We start from the raw sequence: 22,010 nt of genomic DNA on the forward strand, positions 1-22,010 counted from the left end.
ACGGTCTGTATTCACCCGCCAAGAAGTCTGTGGGACTACGTACTTCAACTCTTGGACAAATTCTCTCGGGGAATGGTCCTCGCCCCCACACCATATTATATGCAGATCTGCATGCCTTCTTTTTTCAGGGTTCTATTGGTAGACATTTTTCTTAAATGGCTGCCTTCTAGGTAGAACATTTCTGGTGATTTTGGTCTTGCAGGCCCGCGAAGAAGCTGGACAACTCGAGAAAAAATGTGCATTTGACATATTGCATGTTAAAATCATTCCTGGTTCCAAATGAAGACATCATTTTCTCCTAAAGCTCTAGATGTTCCAACATGTAATATTTGGTGTTTTTATGATAATGGGTCATACCGTTTGATGGCTTTTATTTGTTTATTAAGGTCTTTGATTGAACCCTGTTGGGATCTGTGTTTATGAACCTGAGGACACTTCCTCTGAGTCAGAGCTACTGCTGGAAACCCATTCCCTATTGTCATATGGGCCCTCCTACTTTTCTCATTCAGGGAATGCTTTCTAGCCGCACGGGGCACAGGCTACTTTCTTTATTTTCTCTCGGTATTCTCAGGGTTATTGTCCCAGGATCCCTTTTTAGAGATCATTTAATGTTGTCTCTCTTCTGCTGAGGGCTGAAAATAAACGGTGTTTCTTCCCGTAGATGGTCTAGAAGAATTACCCCATTCCCTCTGATGGGGAAGATGCTTTTAAAATGCCCTTCCTAGCTGAAGCTTGTCTTTCGATGTCAGCCAGGTGGCCTAAGTAATTTATTTGCAGAATCATTTTCTGCAGTTCCAGATCTCCCGACCCTTCATAATATTGTTCCTCAGGCCCAAATGTTTCTTCATTTCAACTCCCGGGCACCTTCTATATCAGACTAGGAATGCTCTCCTTCCTGATCAACATCCCCTCTCCCAAATATTTCTGGACACTTCTGAGCCTGCCTACAGGAAGTTGTAGGTGGGTGGAGTGAGAACTTTGCCGAGAGGGAAGGATCCCCTCTGTCCAGAATATTTGCCTCTGGTGGTCGTTTTTCCATTTCCATAATCATTTTCTGTTTGCACTGGGCCAATTGCTCTCTCATCACATATAGTGGCCTGCTGAGCTTCCAGCATTTTGCTATTGGAAGTCAATAAGTGCTTATTATTTTGTAATTCGTGCTGTAAACATTAATTCTCACCATGGCACTTTTGAATTCCACTAGCCCTTTCTTGACTTTTCTCTTGCCAGTGCCTCATTTCGTTTTAAAAGTACACTTTTAATTGAGTTGCCTGTTTCGGGTCATTTTCTATTTGTTATTTTGTCCTGTACATGCACATTTGTACCTTTCACCTTGTCTAACTATTGATAAGAGACATGGTTCAACCCTCATTTCCTGCGCCTGATGTAGCTTCTGCACCAGTTGCGGTTTCTCATGTATTTAGAGCATCACACTTTTGTGAGCGCTGCTCTTTTTGTAACACTTAAATTATGATTAATTTGACAAAATTCGTTTTGGACTCAACTTCTTTGAGAATGTATTTTCTTGTTTTGATTCTGCTAAATTGAATTTTAGAGTCACAATTTTGAAAAACAAGGCATTATGCACGAATTGGTCATATATTCCTTGTAACTTATTTTGGGCCTCATACATTGATTCTAAGTGCCCTGGAGACTTAAACTGCATCACTTGATTCTGCAGCCCGTCGTGAGATGTCAGAATTTAAGCTTTCATTTGATCCATGACGTTGTGTTGCAAGATGGACACCTGGCTTTTTTTCAGTGATGTGTGCAGCCACACAGTCTTGCAATTGGTCTCTACACAATTGCTTGGCACTCAGCAGATCTTCAGAATTGTTCTAGGCCGCTTCTTGACACAGTTTAATCTGAATCTCCCGGTCTGCTAATCTGCCCTCCACCAGTTGAAGGTGAAAATACAAGTCCGCAGAGAAGTAGATCAGCTTAATGTTCTCTTCTTTGACAGTGGAAGTACAAATATAGCCTCTGTAGGGATTGGTTTAATGGACCACGTTCATCTCAAATGTCCCCGTCCACTGAGGCAATTCTGTCTAACATCTGTCTTCCAAAGCTCTATCTATATATGTGGCTGTCCAAGCCCCTTTCAGAAATAACTATGAAATGGAGTGGGTCTTGGCCACATGTACTGCTATGTCGGACATTTTCATAGTTTAAATGTAACAACCTGCCTCCAACAATTCGCACTAAGGCGAAATTAACTCTTTTCCTACCCCTATTTACCACTGTCAATCACTTAAAACTCCAAACTCTAATGATGCTCTATGTAACAATTTATACTTCTGTGCACACCCAAGTGTTTCCTTGAGACTGGGGGGGATCAATACCACTTAATTCAATGCAACAATGCAACACAAAGCTTTCACGCACATTCGTGAACTCTGAACAATTTGGGTAAAAGGGCCTAGGTTGCAATGACACTAGTAATCCCAGAAATATCTTGATAGGACTTCCATTTCTCTAGGATGTTTTTAATTTGGCGTTAACGAATTCAGGGGAATTTTCCACCCGCCCCAAACCAGGTACACACAACTCCTTTATTCAATAAAGTTCTTTTTATAAATTTGGGACTCCCAATTTAATAAATGGATTCCTTACAGCATCCCTTCCCTTTCTGGACAAGAAACACACTGCGCTGCACAGAAGTTCTATTTATCAACAAAACAGAAATGACGTAATCAGATTAAAGATATACAGATTGTTTCCAAGGCCAATCATGAGAAATAATCAACACAGTAGTCACTTCAGTTTTCAATGCTACAGTTATGGAACTTCCTGTTGGCAGTATGATCTTTAACTGAAGTAAGCAGCCTCCAAAGAGTTAATTATTTTTGGAAGGGAACTTATCTGTCCTCCCATCCTGTAGGCTGGGGGGTTGGGGTCTTAGTGACTTGAAAGGATTCCCTCATGCAGTGATGGCTCCAATTAAAGTTGGTTTCAGTCACAATTGCAACTTGTGTCTATTTTCATTAAACATCACAGTTCATATTGCACTGGTTCATCAGACTCGTATCAACAGTCCATATTCTCAAAATTGGTAGGTTTCCTAATCCTGACTTTATTTCTGTTGTAGAAATTAAACAAACACTGCAGCCCCATGCACATCCATTGTTCTTTCTAGAACTGCTGTTCTTTCTCATGAGTTTAGGCAATTCCCCATTTTAACAAAAGTTGCTGGTTATTTTCTGGTACTTGTAATGTTCATCTCTGGCCTTGTCCGCTTTGGTTTTGAGTGGCCGCAAAACTTTGCACATTTCGTTTGCATGCATTCGTCCCAACTGCAGTTCGCAGGCCGGAGTCCTCATGTTGTCTTTTCGTTTTGCACTGTGTATTCAATGGAGAGATCCTTACAGGTCCTAGAGCGACCGGACAGATTATGTGTTAAAGTAGCAAGAGGCCAAACAAGACTTGCTCATCAGAGCTCATGCAGCTGCCCGTGAATGAACACAGGCAGGGAATGCCCAGGAAAGCTATGTTATGGGTTTGCTTGATTAGGGATGGACTTTGAAAGGATAGGTCTATGGCTTTTCTTTGGCCAAATGTGGACATTCTTATTGTTTTAGCTTGGGGTTAGGCTGGAGGCTAGAGCACTCCTAAAAAACTAAATAGATTTGGACTTTGTTGGCCATAACCTTTTGGTTTTTAGAAATGGGGTATCCTGAAAAGATCTCATCCTGAGGTACAGCGAACACCTATAGAACGCCACTTTGTTATGCCATCCTTGACAACAGTTTAAGGATTTCCCGATTTCTAGATGTCCCTAGTACCCATAGGCATTCATCCAATGCAAGAGCTTTTATGTAGAATCAAAATAAAATATTCAGCGAAGCTTGAGTCTTGCATTGCATTTTGTCCTTGCTGTAAATCCCTTCACTTTTCAAAAGGGGCTTACATAATTTGGATCTCTAGTTTCAGCTTCAAATGGTTTCACTCTTAGGATTCCCATCAGATTCAAGATGGTTCACTAATCTAGAGTGCGTTTCCTCTTTGAAAGTTGAACTTCAGAAAAACTGTTGGGAATTGTGCCCCATGTGTATTTTTCAGAGATGCTCCCTGTTAATGTATCCCCTATCCGGTGAAGGCAGGACAACACAGCACGGTGAGTTCCTTCAGGCGTCTGCAATGGCAGCTCTCCGGATGATTTAGACTAAAAGCCCCGTTTCATAATCCCTCACCAATTCACCATGACGTTTAAAGCTGATCGGAGTTGTAGTCCAAAACATCTGGAGAGCCAAAGGTTGCAGACCACCCCCGGCCTAAGAGATTAGGATAACAATCCATTTAAGGAAGATTTGAATCCCTGCAGATCTGGTACGCCTCTCGCTTGCGTAGCTTCCAAGGGTTTCCTTGTTCTGCCTCCTGCAGTATCTACAAGCAATGAATTGTGTAGTATGCTGTAAAAATACCCAAATAATCCAAGCAGTGTATAAATATACGAACATCACGTTTGTGTGCCCGAAGCTTAAATACAGTCCAAGGAATGATGCCTTGGCTAATAGTACGAAGAAACACATGTCCTGCAAGGACAGAAGCAGAAAACATTTATTTTTTTTAAAGTGGGGATTAAAGATAATCTTGAGTATTGACAGCATGGGGAGCTGCACATAGAACACTGCACTGTGCTTCACCGAACAAACCGACATCTCTAAAACTGACCAGTAAAGCAGTTTGCCTCCACATGTCTGAGCTCTCTACCATGCTGTGTCCAGGGCCCCCGTAAGGGCTTCTCGTTTTAGAATGCTCGTTGCTTTACACCTTACTGATGCCAGCACTACAATGTAGCTCCCAGAATGCACTCTGCTTTCTCCAGTAAAACGACCGCAGGAGTTATCGGAGTATGCTTCCAAAGTCTGTGTAGAAAACCCACCGGGATTACCTGTAATGCACTCTACCCCTCTAACTGCAATTTTGCCAAAACGACTAAGAGTGGACTGTGCCAGACTAGGGCGCCCCTAACAGGACTCCATGACATGCCCCATCGTGCACCTGCGATGGGAGGACTGTGAATGGCTGCTGATTGGAATCTGCTGCACAGCCCACTCGACGTTCCTCATTGGCGCATGGGCACTGGCGTAACAGGGGCCCCTGCAGCCCCCGCGATGTGGGGGCCCCCGCCAGCACATGTCCTGGGAGGGGGCCCCAGTAAAAAAAAAAAAAAATGCTAAAAAAAATTCACTCTGCATTCATAAAGAACATTTCTGTAACAGAAATAATTTCTTTATGAAGGCAGAGTGACTACAAAAAGAAACTTTCTTTTTGAAGTCCGAGGGGCTCCCCTACCCCATGACATGGAAGACCCTAAACTGGAGGCCTCCATGTCATGGGGTCGGGGAGGGGTAGCCCTATGCCTTCAAAAAGAAATAGTTTGTTTTTGAAGTCACTCAGCCATCATAAAGAAATTATTTTGGTTATGGTTCGGTCCTTAACTGAAATAATTTCTTAATGAAGTTATAGTGACTTAAAAAAGAAACAATGGGGCTCATTCTGACCATGCCGGTCCGGAAACAACGGTGCAGGTAAGCTTACTGGCACTGTTGTTTCCGGACCGGCATATTACAGGTCTGCCTGGTGGGGCAGCCGTGCCCGACAGGTCTGACCCTGCCAGGCACAGCAGCCACGGTAGGCAGACCTGTCACGGAAGCACCGGCACCGTTAACAATGGTGCAGGTGCTTCCGTGTCCCTATTCCCGTGGAGTCTTGGGATTAACGAAATTACCGGCACCTGATTTCCCAGCCACCGGACTTGAAATAGCACGGGTGCACCGGGAAGTCAGGCGCTAGTAATTTTTTACAGGTCCGGCGGCAACCCGCCGTTAGCACCGGCACGGTTACCGCTGGACCCGTAATGAGCCCCAATTTCTTTTTGGAGTAATAGGGCTCCCCTCAACTCCATGACGTGTGCGTGTGTGAGTCTATGGTGAAAGGGTGCACACTCAAATGTATAGCTGGCTGCCTTTGTGAGTGTATGGTGAAAGGGTGCACACTTAAATGTATGGATGACTGGGCGTGTATATGGTGAATGGTGTGTGTGCGCTTGTGTACAGGGGCACAACAAAACCTTCATTTCGGGACGGGCTAACCCTTCAAATGTTGGGAGAGGCGCTAACTTCTCATGCGGTGGGGAGGGGGAAACGTATTTGTGTGGGTATTATTTAATGAGTATTCTAGTGCAGATTCAATGTCATAAGCAGTTAACTCTCTCCTATAAGTCTCGGGTTCCCTCTCTACCCTTCCAATCACTCACCTGGCATGCAAGTACTAAACCCACATTACAATTTCAATTGCCTAAACAATGTGGCATTTGAATGCAGGTACTAACGGTGAAATGCTTTACGTTGGTAATTGCTGGGTTCTTGTTAACAGCAAAAACCAGGTGCCGTTTAACATCTGTGTCTTGTTCGGTCCGGCAACTGCACTAAAGGTTAGCCAGGTTGAGTCAATATAGCCCAACATGTCAGGGGGGTAGTGCTGAAGCCCAGTCAACTCAATGGTGTTGCACTACTACTTGTGTTTACTGCCTTGCTTACTCCTAGCCCTATTCTTCCTCGTCCCAGTACTTATGTATGAGGCAGTACGTGTGTGTGAGGCACTCTGCCTCATACACAAGTACTGGGAAGAGGTAGAGGCACATGGAGGTAATGCCTGATTTAGCTACCTGTAATCTTCATCATTCCTAGTCCCACTGTTCCTCATCCCAGTACTTACCTATGAGACAAGGAGCCTCATACGTAAGCTGTGGGACAAGGAAGAGGGACACAGAGGTAATTCTGGGCCAAGGAGCTGATTGTGGAGGTTGGGGTAGTGGGTGGGAGGGAGAGGGGAATGTGTGAGGGGGTAGGATTGTGTGATAAATCATAATGGTTGTCCATGTCCAGGCTAAGCAGGCATGATATGTGGTATTAGTGGCTAGAGAGGCATTTTGATGCAGCCAGTCTAGTCATTCCTCAGTTTGGTATGACTTTCTTTTAACTGGACATTTCTGATAAAGCAGTCCTGCTAACTTTAATTACCTGGCTAGATTGGCATTTGGGTGCTGCCAGTCTAGCCATTTCTTACTGCGGCATTGTATATTTTTTGGGCATCTGTGATAAAATGATAGGATGTGATTCAAGTCATTTATAACGCGCCTGTACACAAGTGTACACAAGGGAGGGATGATAGAGGGAGGACAAGACAAACGATCCTACTAGGCCTTGTGTCATTGTGAGAACGAGAAGTGCAAGGGAAAAGGGAGGGGGGGGGGAGTGCAAGTGAGAGGGGAGGGGAAAACAGGGCAGCAATGCTCTGAGTAAGTGCAGCCAGGGCAGAGCAGCTGTTGGTTGTGCAAGGAGAACAAGGGACTGCAGGTTTACAGTTACATTCCCTAAGTGCATGGTAGGCCCGGAGGCAGTGCAAGGGTGACCAATCAAGAAAGAGCCTGGACTCAGACTCTGAGGGTAGCCAAGCAGCCAGTGGGTACAGTAGACAGGTAGGTCAGCAGGGGCGGGGGGGAGAGAGCGAAAGCAGCGGAGAAGAGGAAAGTTTTTAGCTGCTTCCGAAACTTCAGGTTGTCCGCCTCAAGTTTGAGGGGCAGGGAGGCCATTCCAGAGGGAGGCACCAGCAGAGGGGAGAGGTCTACCCCCACTCTATGCCTGGAGAAATGTCTAAGCCTTAGAGAGTTGGAGGTAGCTGAGTGAAGGGCTAGAGAAAGAAGGTATTTTGGAAGAGAGCATTGGATTTAGTGTGGGCACTGGCCCCAGAAAGCCTTGTGGGCAATGCAAAGGTTCTTGAACTTGATCCTTGCAGCCAGTGGAGAGATTTCAGGGCTGGAGAAATACAATCCCAGGGCTTGAGGCCAAGGCTAGGTCTTGTAGTCCTGTTCTGGATTATTTTCAGATGATGGAGACTAGAGGAAGACAGATTGAGAAAGTGGCTGTTGCAGTGGTCCAGCCTAGAGACAGTGAGCTTCTGGTGGAGAGTGAGAAAGGGAAGAGTCCCTTTGAGGAGGAGCAGCTGGTAGTGGGACTTCTTGGTGATGTCCGAGATGTGAGGAGAGAAAGAGAGTGTGGCGTTGAAGATGACACCAAGGTTTTTTGCCTCGCAGGAAGGCAAAGGAAGAGGGCCCAAGGCGGTCTGCTATAGTGAGGGAGGAAACGCAGAGGCAAGGGTCCCAATGAGAAGGATCTCTGTTTTACTGGCATTAAGGAAGAGATTGTTGGAGGCGCACCAATCCTGAATCGTGGATAGATGGTCAGGAATGAGCAATAGCAGAGAGGAGGCTGAGGGGAGCCTGAAGGAAAGCGGAGTCATCCGCATAACACTGAAAGTTAGAGGAGAAGGTAGAGATCAGGGAGGCCAAAGTGGCCAAGTAGAGGTTGAAAAACCAGCGTGAGAGGATAGAGCCCTGGGGAATGCCACAGGTAGAGAGAGGTGGGACCACGATGGACCTGGGAGTGGAGTGGCGGTCCAAGTGGAAGTAGGTCAGTCACTCTAGGGTCTGATCCGTGATGCCCAGGTTCTCAGTCGATTGATCAGGATGGCGATGTTGACCCTGTCGAAAGCAGAGGAAAGATGAAGGATGAGAACAGAAGGAATGCTGGAATCAAGGTTAGAGAGCAGCCTGGGTGTTAAGAAGAGCAGTTTCCATGCTTCTGGCAGCTCTGAAGCCAGACTGATGGTCATGGAGACAACCAACAGATTCAGTGTGGAGAGTAAGCTGGGAGATGGCAAGCTTTTCCAAGAGTTTGCTCGGGAAAGGGGTGATGGAGATTGAGTGATAGTTGTCCGGGCAGGTAGGATCAGCAGATGGCTTCTTGAGGAGTGGGTGCACAAGGGAGTGCTTAAGTGGAGAGGGGAACATTGCAGTGGCGAAAGAGTGATTACAGAAATCGGCCAAGGCTGGAGCGAGGGTGTCAATATGGGCTTTGGCTCTGGAGGAGCGGCGGAGCACCTGTTTGGACGACACTTTCATATATCGGACTTGTCTAGAAACCTCGTCAGGTGTTGTCAGAGAGAAAGAGGAAAAAGGAGGAGGAGAGGTAGAGATGGCCAAAAAGGGCCGAGAGAGGAAGAGGACACAGAGGACAGGATGTCCTGAGATTTAACAGAGAAATGAGAGGCCAGAGCTGTACAGAGGGCCTGGGAGGGAACAGGAGAGGTATAGACCACAACAGGATTGACCAGTTCCTTGCAGATTTTAAAGAGTTTGGCCGTGTTGTTCGAGGCCACTGAGACACAGGCTTTAATGTGTGCTCTCTTCTTGATGAGTGTTAATGCTTTGACTGGTATTTTGCTAAATGTGGCCAGGCATGCTTTACTATAATGTTATTACGTGTTTACACTGGTCTACATTGTGCAGCCAGTTGGACATGTTTTCATTGTGGCATGGCATTCTTAATAGCAAAGCATTAATGTTCCTGTGCACTGTTGTTGACTTGCATGTATTGGATTGTGTTACCCTACAAAACAATTGCAAACACTCTGGCTTTATAGCCAATTTATCTCAGAGTGTGATGTATATTGCATTAAAACACATTTATATCTTTTTCCTAGTGCAGTGTGCAGCATACCCCTTCAGCAGCATGTTCATGCGTATTGCGCAAGCGTGACAATCTAGGCCGGCCCAGAGTGTGGCGCGACCCGTGATTTGTTGCCGAGTTGGGGGGGCCCCCTCAGCATGGCTCGCAGGGGGGCCCCCACATTGTGTTACGCCACTGCGCATGGGCTGAGGCCAAGAGTGGAATCGGGGCTGCTTCATAGATTGAAAAAAATGGCCAGCGATCTGGGAGGCCAAAGGCTGGCCCCCTCCTCAGTGTCAGAAGCAGATTTTGGTGACAGAGGTTAACGTCTCCTTTTTGGGGTGCTAGTCTATACCATTTCACCGCTTTGCAGGCAGCAGTGGCCTCATTCCGGATCTGAAAGGACCCTGCCCTCCCCCCGGGGGCAACTAACCCCCACGCATCATCCTCTACCCTAGCCGCATTACAGCTAAATGGACTATTTATGATTTAGATGCTATACCAGGCTTCACAATATGTGCACTCACCAATCACTTTTGGCGAGTGATCATTGACTCACTGGGAGTAAAAAATTGTGTGCTGTGTGCATGTGGAGTGGGACTTTTTAAGCATGGCTAATAACTCACTATTGTGACTGTTTTGCACTTTTATTTTGCTTTGGTGGTTTCCCCGAATCTGCGATGTCCCCAGAATACGTCCATTTAATATTAGCTTAATCAGTGTAATCACCTAGGTGTCAAAAGCCAAGTTTGTGTTTTGTATATTCTGCTTTGTTATGCAGCTCTTATTGTGAGTGTATGTGTGTAACGGGTCGGAGGCAGGGAATCGGGAGGAATGCGGATCTAGAAACAGGGTAGATAAGAACATTCGTGCTAGTCAGCCTTTAAACAGTCGAATTAGTGGAAACACGGTTGTGTGATGACCCCTGGCATGTGCTTGGGAAGCTTTTGGAGTGTGGGTGCTACTGTCAGATTACGTTGTTTAGTCACCTCCTGCAAATCCATGGTATATAATCTGGAAATGTCTTGGTTACCAGAAACTGGCATAGCGTTAGTGCGAACATTCACCTTGTTGCACAGCCTATGCTTTGCTCCATCACTTCTGACAGAGAAGTGATCGAGCAAAGCATAGGCTGTGCAACAAGGTAAATGTTCTCACCAACGCCATGCCAGTTTCTGGTAACCAAGACACTGTGCAAGAGGACGATTGCCTCAACAGTGCCTCACATCTTTGAGCACAGCTTCCCGATTGAAATATGAGTTTGTCAGTTGGCTAACAGTATATTAATTATTTCGTTCATCCCCTACAGGAGTTGCTGAGTCAAGGTTGTGTCTTCCAGGAGCGGAACGGCTGGGAGCGGCCTGGATGGTTCAACCCAAAGGGTCCAGTTCCGGTAGGTGCAATGTGGTCCTAGGCACGGGTAGAGGACACTGGATCAGAATGCAAACCTCAAATATACTTGGCGTCTGCATGTGAAATCGATAGGTAAGGGCTCAGTAATCGTTCCCGATTACCAACATCCATCATTAAGGGGTTGGTCTGCATATGACCCTAGTAGGATGCTTTGTGTTCATCAGACTGACAGATCGATGGAAATGTCTCCATTATCCACCACGTTCTAATTTCTCATTCTTCTTGAGGTAGCCCTAACATGTCCTCCTTCAGCCAGTTTGTGTAGGCTGAGCTCCTAGGACCCGTAGATTCACAGCTCTTCAAATATCCCACAGTTCTGACTATTGCTATCACTCCATTCCATAAAAGGATTGCACTTTGACACCTGAACCATGACCATTAACCTTAATTCCTACATTAAATATATTTTCTTCCAGTACCCAGGAATCGTCTCCAAAATGTTTTCAAAGGACCAGGACCTCCTGCAAGATCTCACCTGTTGGATTCCTCTAACCAATTCACGATCTCTTACACAATAAGTGCATAAACACCACATGGTATCTTCAAATCCCCGCCAATTGGTACCATGCTAATTGGCGCACCTGCCCTTTCTAAACTGGGAGTTCCCAAATGCTTGATTGCTCAATTAGGATGTCCATAATCACTTGTGTTTCTAGTAATCGGACTAGCACTGCTGACTGCTCCATCAATGCGTCTCAGTCTTGCCCTACTTGATTCTCGACCATTTCAGAGTTGCGGCCTGTTCCCCATCCTTAGGAGGACCATTATTCAGTCCTATTTTATTTTCTGCCCCACACTTTCCATTCAGGGTTGACGTCCCCATGCCAAGTATAGTTCTGTGAGTCCCCGCATGCAAAGTGTTGACTAGAAGCCCGGACTGGAGGTTGCAGATCCCATAGCTGTTGCAACATTGGAAATGGGAACTGGAGTACACGCGGGCTTCAGCTGCATTAATCCCTCTTGTCCTTATACTGTTGGCCATAAGCAACATTGTAAATCTAAATTGAAAGCTCCCTTACAGCTTCATGTTGTTCTTTCTTGACCTTCTAGATTCTAGATTATGACTACTATGGAGCCTACGGACACAAGCCTCATGAAGACTACTTGTACAACCAGCTGCTGGTGAAGGACTACACCTTCGGCTTCCCAGCTCACCATGATGTGGTTTGTATGCAGAGCAGGCCAGACTGCTCATCCCTCCCCACCCCACTGCCCCTTTCTTCCATTCTGCAGTTGCTCATGTTAGCCAGAATGTGGATTATCCAGATGTTTCAGTAAGAGTTTGTTGCCCACCCACTAGCTATTTTTTAAAGAATCAAAGGTGTCCTAAGCAAAAATGCAAGCATGCCAGTGTGGTCTGCACTGCATTGAGCTGCGATGGTTGGTGGAAGGGTGGGGGCAAAATGGGGGGAGGGAAATGCGTGTACCACAAAGCTGTGTGCGTTGAAAAAAAATCGAGAGACCTATTAAGTTGTGTTCTTATGCAGTGCTTTGTGCCGAATTCTCAACTTTCTAAGTGCTGCTGTATAGGTGTTATAACCCGCGTTCTGATGGTACTTGTTTTGTCAACCTCTGAATCCAGTTGCAGGGCACATGGTGCTTTCCCCATTAAAAGTGCAAACTGCCCTTATTTCAGAGACCAGCACAAAACTTGACTCATAAAATATCCATCCAGTTTACTATGCTCTTATTGGGAGTTCCAATGGGGAAACATGGTGGACAGGGGGCCTCCATTAGTATTTGACGGAGCATCAAAAGGGCAGTCATCCGCAACAACACGAAGACTCCAGACATCTGGAAAAAGCTCCCTTTGCTGATTGATGAAGCTTGGACATTCCCCGGGGCGTAGAACCGACCAGTTGCTCGCATCCATAACCTGAAGATGGTAGTCATTTGCGATGTAGATTAGGAGAGTTTGAGCTTTGCCATATGTATAAAAGCCACTAGTTTTAATATAGAGCACCGGGGAAGAGTGGAATTACTTATCCCATTCTTTATGATGAAAGGAAAGTGCACGGTGGCAGGTCACCTTCTGCCCACTAGCCACCTATAAATAAATGAACCAAGTCTGAACTAAACTCCTCTGGCACCCCGGGAAAAAAATGCAAGTCTCTGTGGCCTTACCATCAAGGAGGATTTGTAAATTCTCGATCGTTCACCCGGTTTCAGGGCCACCTGTGTCTTTCAGGAAGTGAAGTGAAAGGGCCAAGATGGTATATGCTAGTGCTCTGAGAGTGACCCTGCCCATTAATACTGTACAGCATTACAGAGTCTCTGGCAAGAGTGTCTTGCTCGAGACAAGCCTTCAAGCAATGCACCAAAAACAAAAAACCTTGACAACTTCCGTGAAGCAAATGTGAATGTCTGGATTAACATCATACCAGAAAGCGACATTTTTTAAAATCCTTTGGCCCACATGGAAAGAGCTGGATGCTGAATGCCTGGATGCCCTGGGGACCACCTGAAAAGGAGGCCCTTGTGGTGTTTCATTGGACTATGAGCTTCCCATGGTCACCTAACACTAGCACCAATTACTACTACACCTTCAAAAGAAACTGTCTGATTGCTCGCACTCCTATTCATGCATGCCTCACCCTACATGTACCCTGCCCTACACAAGATCGTAACATTGGTGCACTCTCCGACTTTCAAAAGTGGATGTTTTACTGGGATGCAAAACTAGGCATGGATACAAATGGAACTCTGGGGCAGTTTATTGAAAACCGTTCACCTCAAGTGCCGCAGTGTCTTACATTTATCTGCAACACAAACATGGCTTCCGGTTTTACTGATCCCTGCAGACAACGGGGGTCGGGAGGGGGGGGGGGATGAGCTGTGAGAGGTCAGAAATATGAGGCAGACAACTTTTAAAGAGTTTTCAGCTTTTAGCTATTTTATATAAACTACCCACGATCCCTACCCTGAAGAGGATTTCCCTGCCTAAAATAAACTAAAGGGAACACTCTAACGAAAGGATATGTCCCTCACTGTCGTAGAACCAATAAGGAAATATATGGCCATTCAATTCAACAATAATATATAACATGATTGGAATCGCAATATGATCAATGTCTCTTCACGTAACCTGAGTGAGTTTTCCTTCCCCAGATCTGGACAAGGGTTTTCTCTTCAGTTAAATAGAAACACAGAAATCCTGTTTGACACAAAGTTCCAATACAGTTCTTAAGGATTTGTACTTGATCACACAAAGTTCTGTTGCATCAGGAAGGTATGGAAAGTAATATTAAGTTCCAAGTAAGAACCGTGTCACATCAGTCTACTCCAAATAAACAATAGTCTTGGCCAGGATAATTTGTCAGTACTTTTTGTTCTCAGAAATAAAGTCTATTCCAACTCCCCCTGGAGTAAGAATAGGTTTCACCTATATTCGTTTAGATAAATAACAACAAATGTCTTTGTCAGGATGGTTTACTACAACCTTGGGTTCAAAAGGTATTGCAACCTTTCCTCAACAAGCTTTCACAATTCTTTGAATGTCACAAATTAACAGGAGTTTATTTTAGAACCACAGTTCAGCACTTGCATCAACTATTAACTGGTTTATTCCTTTGCCAGGCCCATTTAGGCAACAACTTATTGCCATACGGATATACTCGCCTGCCCTTCTAATTCACCAAAAGGAACAGAAAAGTGCTTCAGTGGTAACTTCAAACTTAGAATAACAACTTCCTTAAACTGCTTTAGCATCAAACTTTAAACAAGTTACATAGAAACACGGAACCACATTAGCGCTCTTTAAGACTCGTTGGCAACTATGCTCCTTTCCCTCTGGGTAACCTTCTCCAGAAGGCAAGCTGTTTGCCACCTTTCTTTCCCCTCTTTACCAACAACCAAATAATGACCAAAAGATAGTCTCACTTTTCTTCTCTTGGCTTTGGCAATGTAGGTTTCTATCACCTGATGATCTGTTTCATAACACAGAAGCAATATGTCTTACAACCATTAAGCCTCTCAGTATTCCGCTCTTGCCTTGAGCACTGTTTATTATATTGGGATGGCTGGTTGTTGATACACTCTGGGCTTGGGTGTAGCTTGTTAGCTCTTGGACCTTCTACAGCTTCCCCAGAGGGTTGTTGGACTTTCCACAATATCATGTGCTCATTTACAGTCACTTTGCTTCTGCAGGTATTACTTTTGTTGGTTTCCTATAGTTCAGTATTAAAAAATACAGTTACTATTGCTTTCACTCAGACGAGTGAAGCTGCCACAAATGAACAGCTTTGGAGTACTCTGGAGTCACTTGCAAGCTGTGAGCTCACTGGGTAAGTCACCTGATTACACTCCACTCCGTGTCTGCAGGTCTTCGGTACGTAAGGCATCTCGTGGTTGGGTGGACAGCCTTCTCTGTTCCTCGTCCACTCACGCCACTGAGGAATGGATCTTCTGCTATGGAGAGGGCCAGGTGCAACCAAGCCACCCGGAACCTCCAAAGCGAGCACACTTCCCTCCCTAATGTTGCTTCCAATTACACAATCTCTGCACAACTAATTTTTATCCGGCACGCATCGCTTCCTTTCGCTTACCATTGCATGACTTCTGCAGCTAGGGAGATTTCAAGGCAAAGACTCTCTTAGGACCTGCCACCGCTTCAGGCGTTTGTGCTCCCAGCATCTTCTCTCGCCTTGGGCCTCTCTCTCAACTGCAACCACGGCCCGTGCTGCTTCTTCTGCCACTACTCCTTCTTTTGAAGCCTCTCGGCCCCTTTCAGGTGTAGGTCATCTACCCTAATTAGGAGATAGTTCCCACAGTACTGTTCCTCTGCTTCCCTCTTCCTCCCAGTACTGAGGGAATTATGGGACTTGAGGTCCTTGGCAAAAAAGTTAGTTTTTCTAACTCTTTCTAATTTGCAATACGCCATTAAAAGACTATGGGTTTGGGGAAAGTTAAACAGGGGAGTTTCTCCCTCCTTGTGACCCGTTTCCTCCCCCATGTGATCCTTCCACAGAACACCCCCAGGATCAGGGATCAGGAAGCATCTGCCTTCCCCTGGCCAAATGACGAAGGTCCCAGGTCAAGGTTTTGGTGGGAATCATTACTGATTCATCACAGAGCCTTCAAGACATAGACAACAGTTGTCCATGTGATACCCAGGGAGTGGGGATACAATACAGGCTCTTGGATTGTCCCACAGTGAAGGACTTCTGGCTCATAAGTTCAGGAAAGACTGTTCATACCAAATAAGGAATCTTTCTCCTTCTCCATGCAGGGCCACACCAGCAAATGAAACTGTTATGAGCCCTCCTCCAGGATACGCAATCTGGAAAAGGCTCATAAATTGTGGATTGCAAGAGGATTTCTCACCGCCAAGGGGCTGATCTCAAGGAAGTGGAAGACATTGACCACCCTGAAGATCGAGCAGTGGGCTGTGGAAGTAGCCACCCTGGGCAACTAGAGGTTGGCATTCCTCCTTTAAGGGATGAAGGGACAATTTGGAGAAATGGTATGGACCTGTTGGACTCGCAGCATGAGTGGACCTGATTGCTCAGCTACCACACTGTCCATGTGAATGTCCTCTCCATGACCCTTCCCTGTATCCCCGTCTTTGCCCCCTTACGGCTTCCCGACATGCTCCTCTCGCCACCTACACTTTAACACGCTCATACCTGCTCCCCTGGATCACTATCCTAAACCCACATTCTGCAATGGATTGATGACTTTGTCAAGACCCTTGGCTCAGCTGACCTATGTTGGTATAAATCTTATCCGTTGTAACCACTGATGGTATGTTAGGAGAACATGTTCCTAGTTTTTGTAGCTCTAGGCTCTCAGTTGCTTGCTTTGATTTAGTTTTATTGATCTCTCACTCTCCCCACTGCGGAACCGTACCGAGGCGGAGCCGGGCATTTTATTCTACTGTTTGTACTTCGATTGAAAATCAAGCAAAGCCAACAAATACGAGGTCGGCATTGAATCCTATGTCTGTAAGCACTGGACCTACCAAAACGTTTTTAATTGATCAGGAAGATATGCCTCCCATATACATTTGAGCAGCTAAATTATAAGGACTTGAGCACCAAGGGATTGAAAAGCTAGTGCGACACACGGCGGTTAAGTTCCTTTCTAGTGGTTGACGTTTTCACACTTTTTTGCTCTTTGGATGTTGAGTCGAATTGTGGTACGCTGGACGAAAAAAGCCACAGATTAAAAACCGGGCCCTTTTTTAGTTCTTGGACCTTTTCTGTGTTTTACACTGCTCCAGGTCATGAAACCGCCACCTGAAGACCAATGCTTTGCGCTAGGCGTGACAACAGTTCTGAATCTCAAACGCCTCCCCATATGCGCAACCAGCGGTCGGAGTGAGCGGGAACGGTCGGGAGCAGTGTTCCACTACTTTTTATTTTTTACTGTTAACAGCTCCACTTCGTTTTGCAACCATTTTCACCAGTCTGGCACTCTTCTTCATGAAGAGTTAAAGCACACTTCTCTCCACTTTACCACCGGACATCGGTTACAGCTAAACTGAAATCGAGTTCAATTCAATTGGCTGTCAACCAGCAGGAATGCAACCCTTGAAAAATGTGTTGCACGTTGCTTCTTTCCTTCCTACTCTGTCACAGTCCCACTACTTTTTTGGTACACTTCTATGACTGTGCGCAACCCCTAGAGCAGATGGTTTTGCAGATTTTTGTTTTTGCTGCATGACTCTAAAATGAACCACAGACTGAATGTGTGACCTTTGACATGGATGACCATAGTAAGCTCGGTAGGGCGCGGGTGAGGCGATTAATATCGGAGTCTCCCTCATCCCAACTATCTACAGGACGTTGCTCCTCCCTGCCACTACTGCATGGTCTATGCTACTCCTGCTTTACCTCTGACAGGTAAAGCGCTTCGCCATGACCAATAGCAGGAGGCGCTATTCAAATGCAAGACCGCAGAACATTCCTGCAGCAGCCACACGCCAGTTACTGCACGTATTGAAGTTGGACCTTTTCTGTTTGTGTGCGCCAATGGTATACACCCACAGAGAGCATTTTTTATAAATAAACCTGATTGATTCCATTGGGGATGTATTTTTCCTCTCGAATAAACAGAAGCCCAGCAGGAAAGACACGTTTTCGTGAGACTGGAAAGAACCAGTGTGCTGTACGTGTGAAATGAGTCGCGTGTTTCGCTACATGACCACCTGGCGTTCTCTGTATTTCTGTTCTGCGAGGTTATTTTTTCACGGTTCCCCAGAGCTTTCTATTTATAATTGTTGAATACTTTTCATGCATTTTTACTCTGCCTTATTTGAAACGGGCCACGAAACCTTAATCTATGATGGTGATAGGATGTCGCCTGGGCCAGCCACCGCTGTGTGCTTGTCAAAGAGCGGCATTATGCCTTACAGTCAATAGGTGTAAACTCCTTTGCTTTAATGTTCATGGTGCTTCGTACTGAAGTTATTTTTCTAACTGTCCCCAATTTTGCACAGAAATGAACCGAGCATAGAGTATTACTGATTTGCTCAGGGTCACACTGTTTGTTCAAATGGGGTAGCTGGTATTGAAAACTGGGGCTGTCTTCAACTGCTCCCTACTGGACTATTAAAAAGTCATGTCACCAGACTGGCACACTGCTGCACGCTTCATAACTCCTAAAGGACAGGCTGCAATGTTTAATTTTCCCCTTTACCTTCTTGCTCAATGGGAGGAGAGGGCCGTCTTTCCCTGGAGACACCTCCTTAGTCTCAAGATATGCTAAAAGCTAACTAGCAGGACGAGGGCAAGTAACATGGTAGAGGAAAACGCAAGTGGGCAAAACCTCATTATACACTATGTCGGCTGGGAAAGCCACATGATAAAGCGTGAAAGTCAGGATTTGGCCAGGAAGACCAGCCGGGAGGAGAATGGAGAAGGTAGCAAGGAAGTGTGATGGAGCCAATGGAGTCATCACCGATACCCCGTGGGTGACTTCATCCGATGTGGCCAGGGGACGGCAGCTGCTACCTGACCCTAGGGGTGGATATATGGGTGAGGATCACATGGGAGCAAACAACCTCTGGGGTGATATCATGGCTTCATTGTATGAGAGATGGTATCCCCCAGTTGCCCTTGAAGATAATCCTCTCATACCCAATGGCCCTATGTCCTGTTTCCATACTTCTGCAAACTTCCCCTTGGGAGAATAGAAAAGACACTTCACCAAAGCACCTTAAACCAAACTCCAAACTTTTGGTCTACCATGTGGAAGTAACAGGAATGCCTCTGTCAGTTCCATCTATTAAGCATCCAGAACTGCTTTCACATCCAGCCATGTTAAAAGTAATCATCCAAACTCTTCATCAAACAATAATGGACTCCATTTCCCAGAATCATCCCGAATACTGGGATGAGCGAGAGAAGAGCAGTGAAACCCCAGTGAGAGATCTATCTGTTGCCTGAAAGTACCTATGCCTGGGAAATATAAAGACCGGCGGCAAAGGCTGCTGCTGTTGGCGAGAGAATTGTCCACCTCTCCACGAGGCTAGAGGTCCCGAACAGGTGTGGCAGAGCCAGACAGCTCAGAGCAGCGGAAGAAGGGAAACGCGAGCAGGCGACCCACTGGGAGACGGGAAGAAACTCCTGGGCACGCAAGGACCACAGACAGCAGACCCCTTTGTGAGAGCCGAAACCGGCATGCTGAAAGGAAGCCACGGGAGACGAAAGGACACAGAGAAAGCAGCCGTGAAGGGAAAGCAGGAAGAGCGAATTCACTGATTAACCATGAATGAGCCAGAGAAATGCCAACAAGAGCTGGTGAGTCAACCGAAGGGTAGTGGGGGGCCCGGGGGTATCGGCCAGTGCACCAAATGCAAATAATAGCAAAGGACATTGAAAAACAAGAGAAAGCATAGAGACTAATTGTAAGAAGGGAAAGTAAATTGAAACAAAAGACCTTACCAGCACGTGAATGCATGGAATTCAAGTACATGGAAACACAAAAACAAATATATCATGAGGATATATCATCCAACCAAGCAAATGGACAATTGTGGAAGTGCATGAATATAAGAAACCCTGGTAGGAGAGTACACCAGGCATTTACTTCTGTTTGCAGTACAAGAAGCCCTGACAGGCGAGTATACCAGTCAACTGTCCACTAGCACCTTAAAGTATCTCATGTGTTGGATGAAATTGCCATTAAAGATCTCGTACCCACGTAACTGGATGGACTCAAAGAATATGTCAAAGTACTACTTTATTATCAACGTGGAATAAACTAAGGCAATCTGGGGAAAAACGGGCTGTAGTGCACACTCGCACCCAATTTTAATCATACAAAGGTTTTATACCTCGCTGTACGTCAGCTACAACATCCTACGTGGCAAACTGTAAAACCTATTGAAGGGAGCGATTGGTTAAGTGAGCAAATATACCTATAGTATATATAAATGTGACACCATTTGGCTGCCTCCTGTCAGCCACGCCTGAAACCACCTTCAAATAAGTAGAATACTGATCATAGTGGAAGAAAATGGCAGCAGGTTGGTCTTTGCAACATTGTATAGCATGTTGCTACATAGACCCTCTGATTGGCTGGCATGCTTTACCAACCCTGGACATTCGGCTCGTTAGCAGCACGTAAGTAAAATGGACCTCAGGTGCTGAGAGCAATACCAGACTACTCCATGCTTTCCCAATTAGTCCATCTCAACAGTCCAGCACAGGCTTTGCCTTTGTAGTTGACCTTGCAGTCTGTTATTTATTCTTGTACTTTTAAGGGACTTTAGTTACACCATTACCTTCATCTAGAGCTTATTGAATAGCCTTTGTTGTTTACCTTTGAGTCCCATGTGAGGAGACTGCAAATTCATCCATCTCAACCTTTATTTACAGCTAGTTTCAATTATACTGGGTGTCGTTACTCCTCTCGGCCTCTAGAGACTTGCTCACTCCACCTTACATAGGCTTTTTGCAACTTTATTTGTCCAATACACGGCTCTTGCAGATGTTTTCCTCTTTGTTTAACTTAAGAGAAATATGACTTGTGTAAGAGGCATATCCTTTTGACTCGCCTTGTGCCTTGGAATTATTCCTTGAAGTAGCATCCTTGATCCCAGGCCAATAGACTCCTCTTTATTCTTCAGACAAAGCTGTTTTACCAATAGGTCTGGACTCTACAGCCCTGGCCTGTCTCCGAGGTAGCTTGATTGGTTTAAATGCGAATCCAACGTCCATCTTTTCATCATGGCTGCTCTAGCCGTGTTATGTTTTTCTCTGCAGCAAGCTTTTATTTCTCATCTACCTTGCATTTCTGCGTACATACACTTATTCATCAGCAGGTTACTTTATCTTCTTTGCATATATGATTTGTTCGTATTGGTTACACACTAATCTTGTTTCTTCAGTTACATATTTCTTAAGTATTTGCATATTGTTTCAGTGCATCTTTGTTTCCTCCTCTTCATGACATCACTCAGCCCTCATCAAAGTTCACTTATAGCTCTGATTTCCAATGGTGTGTGCTGACATCCTTCTACCCTTTGAGTGCAAGGGTACATTTGGTACGGTTGTCTTGAGTGCATATCGTCTCTCATACATGTGGTATTGGGATGATACCTGGTGTCACACATGAGGATCTTCTCCTGCTATTCCAGTATCACTGCAGTGAGGGGGCAGGAGCTAATGATATGTCCACCTGCTCCTCTACATTCTCCCTCTGGTTGAGTCTTCTACCAGCTCCTCAATCTTTTCCATCTTCTCTTCATAATGTGGTTTCTTTAGAATCCATATCTTTGCCACATACACCCCCTCCAGGTGGCCTGCATTCTTTATATGTTCATCCACAATCCAAGTCATATGGCAGCAAGCCCCAGATGGTGGACAGAATTTCCAGTGTCCTACATACTTTTTATGATCCTTAGGATATTAGAACTTTGTTCCTGGGGGTGCTAGGGCACTTTTGTATATTCTCACAGGTGCTGTTCTCATTTTGCATTTGTTGACCAGTATCCGCATTGATGTCAATAATTATCTTCATCCCAATAGCATTCTTAGCTGTCTTCTAGCATTGTCCTAGAATGATCCTTCTCAGACAAAATCCTAGCAATACCAACAATAGTAGTGTTCTACGTAGCTTGAAGGCATTTGCCAGCCAGGT

General features: G+C 45.5%; 1 protein-coding gene across 5 annotated transcripts in view; it reads left to right on the forward strand.

The window, feature by feature from the left end:
- Nucleotides 1-22,010, forward strand: part of SARDH (sarcosine dehydrogenase) — a 1,294,294-nt gene that overhangs the window by 597,895 nt on the left and 674,389 nt on the right. For all 5 annotated transcript variants that reach the window (XM_069609627.1, XM_069609628.1, XM_069609625.1 and 2 more), the window contains exons 12-13: nt 10,822-10,905; nt 11,976-12,089. In XM_069609627.1, the coding sequence (XP_069465728.1) occupies nt 10,822-10,905; nt 11,976-12,089 (198 nt within the window). The remainder of the gene's footprint in view (nt 1-10,821; nt 10,906-11,975; nt 12,090-22,010) is intronic.

Source organism: Ambystoma mexicanum, chromosome 8 (assembly GCF_040938575.1).
Source record: "Ambystoma mexicanum isolate Mex_15411 chromosome 8, UKY_AmexF1_1, whole genome shotgun sequence".
NCBI classification, from domain to species: Eukaryota; Metazoa; Chordata; class Amphibia; order Caudata; family Ambystomatidae; genus Ambystoma; species Ambystoma mexicanum.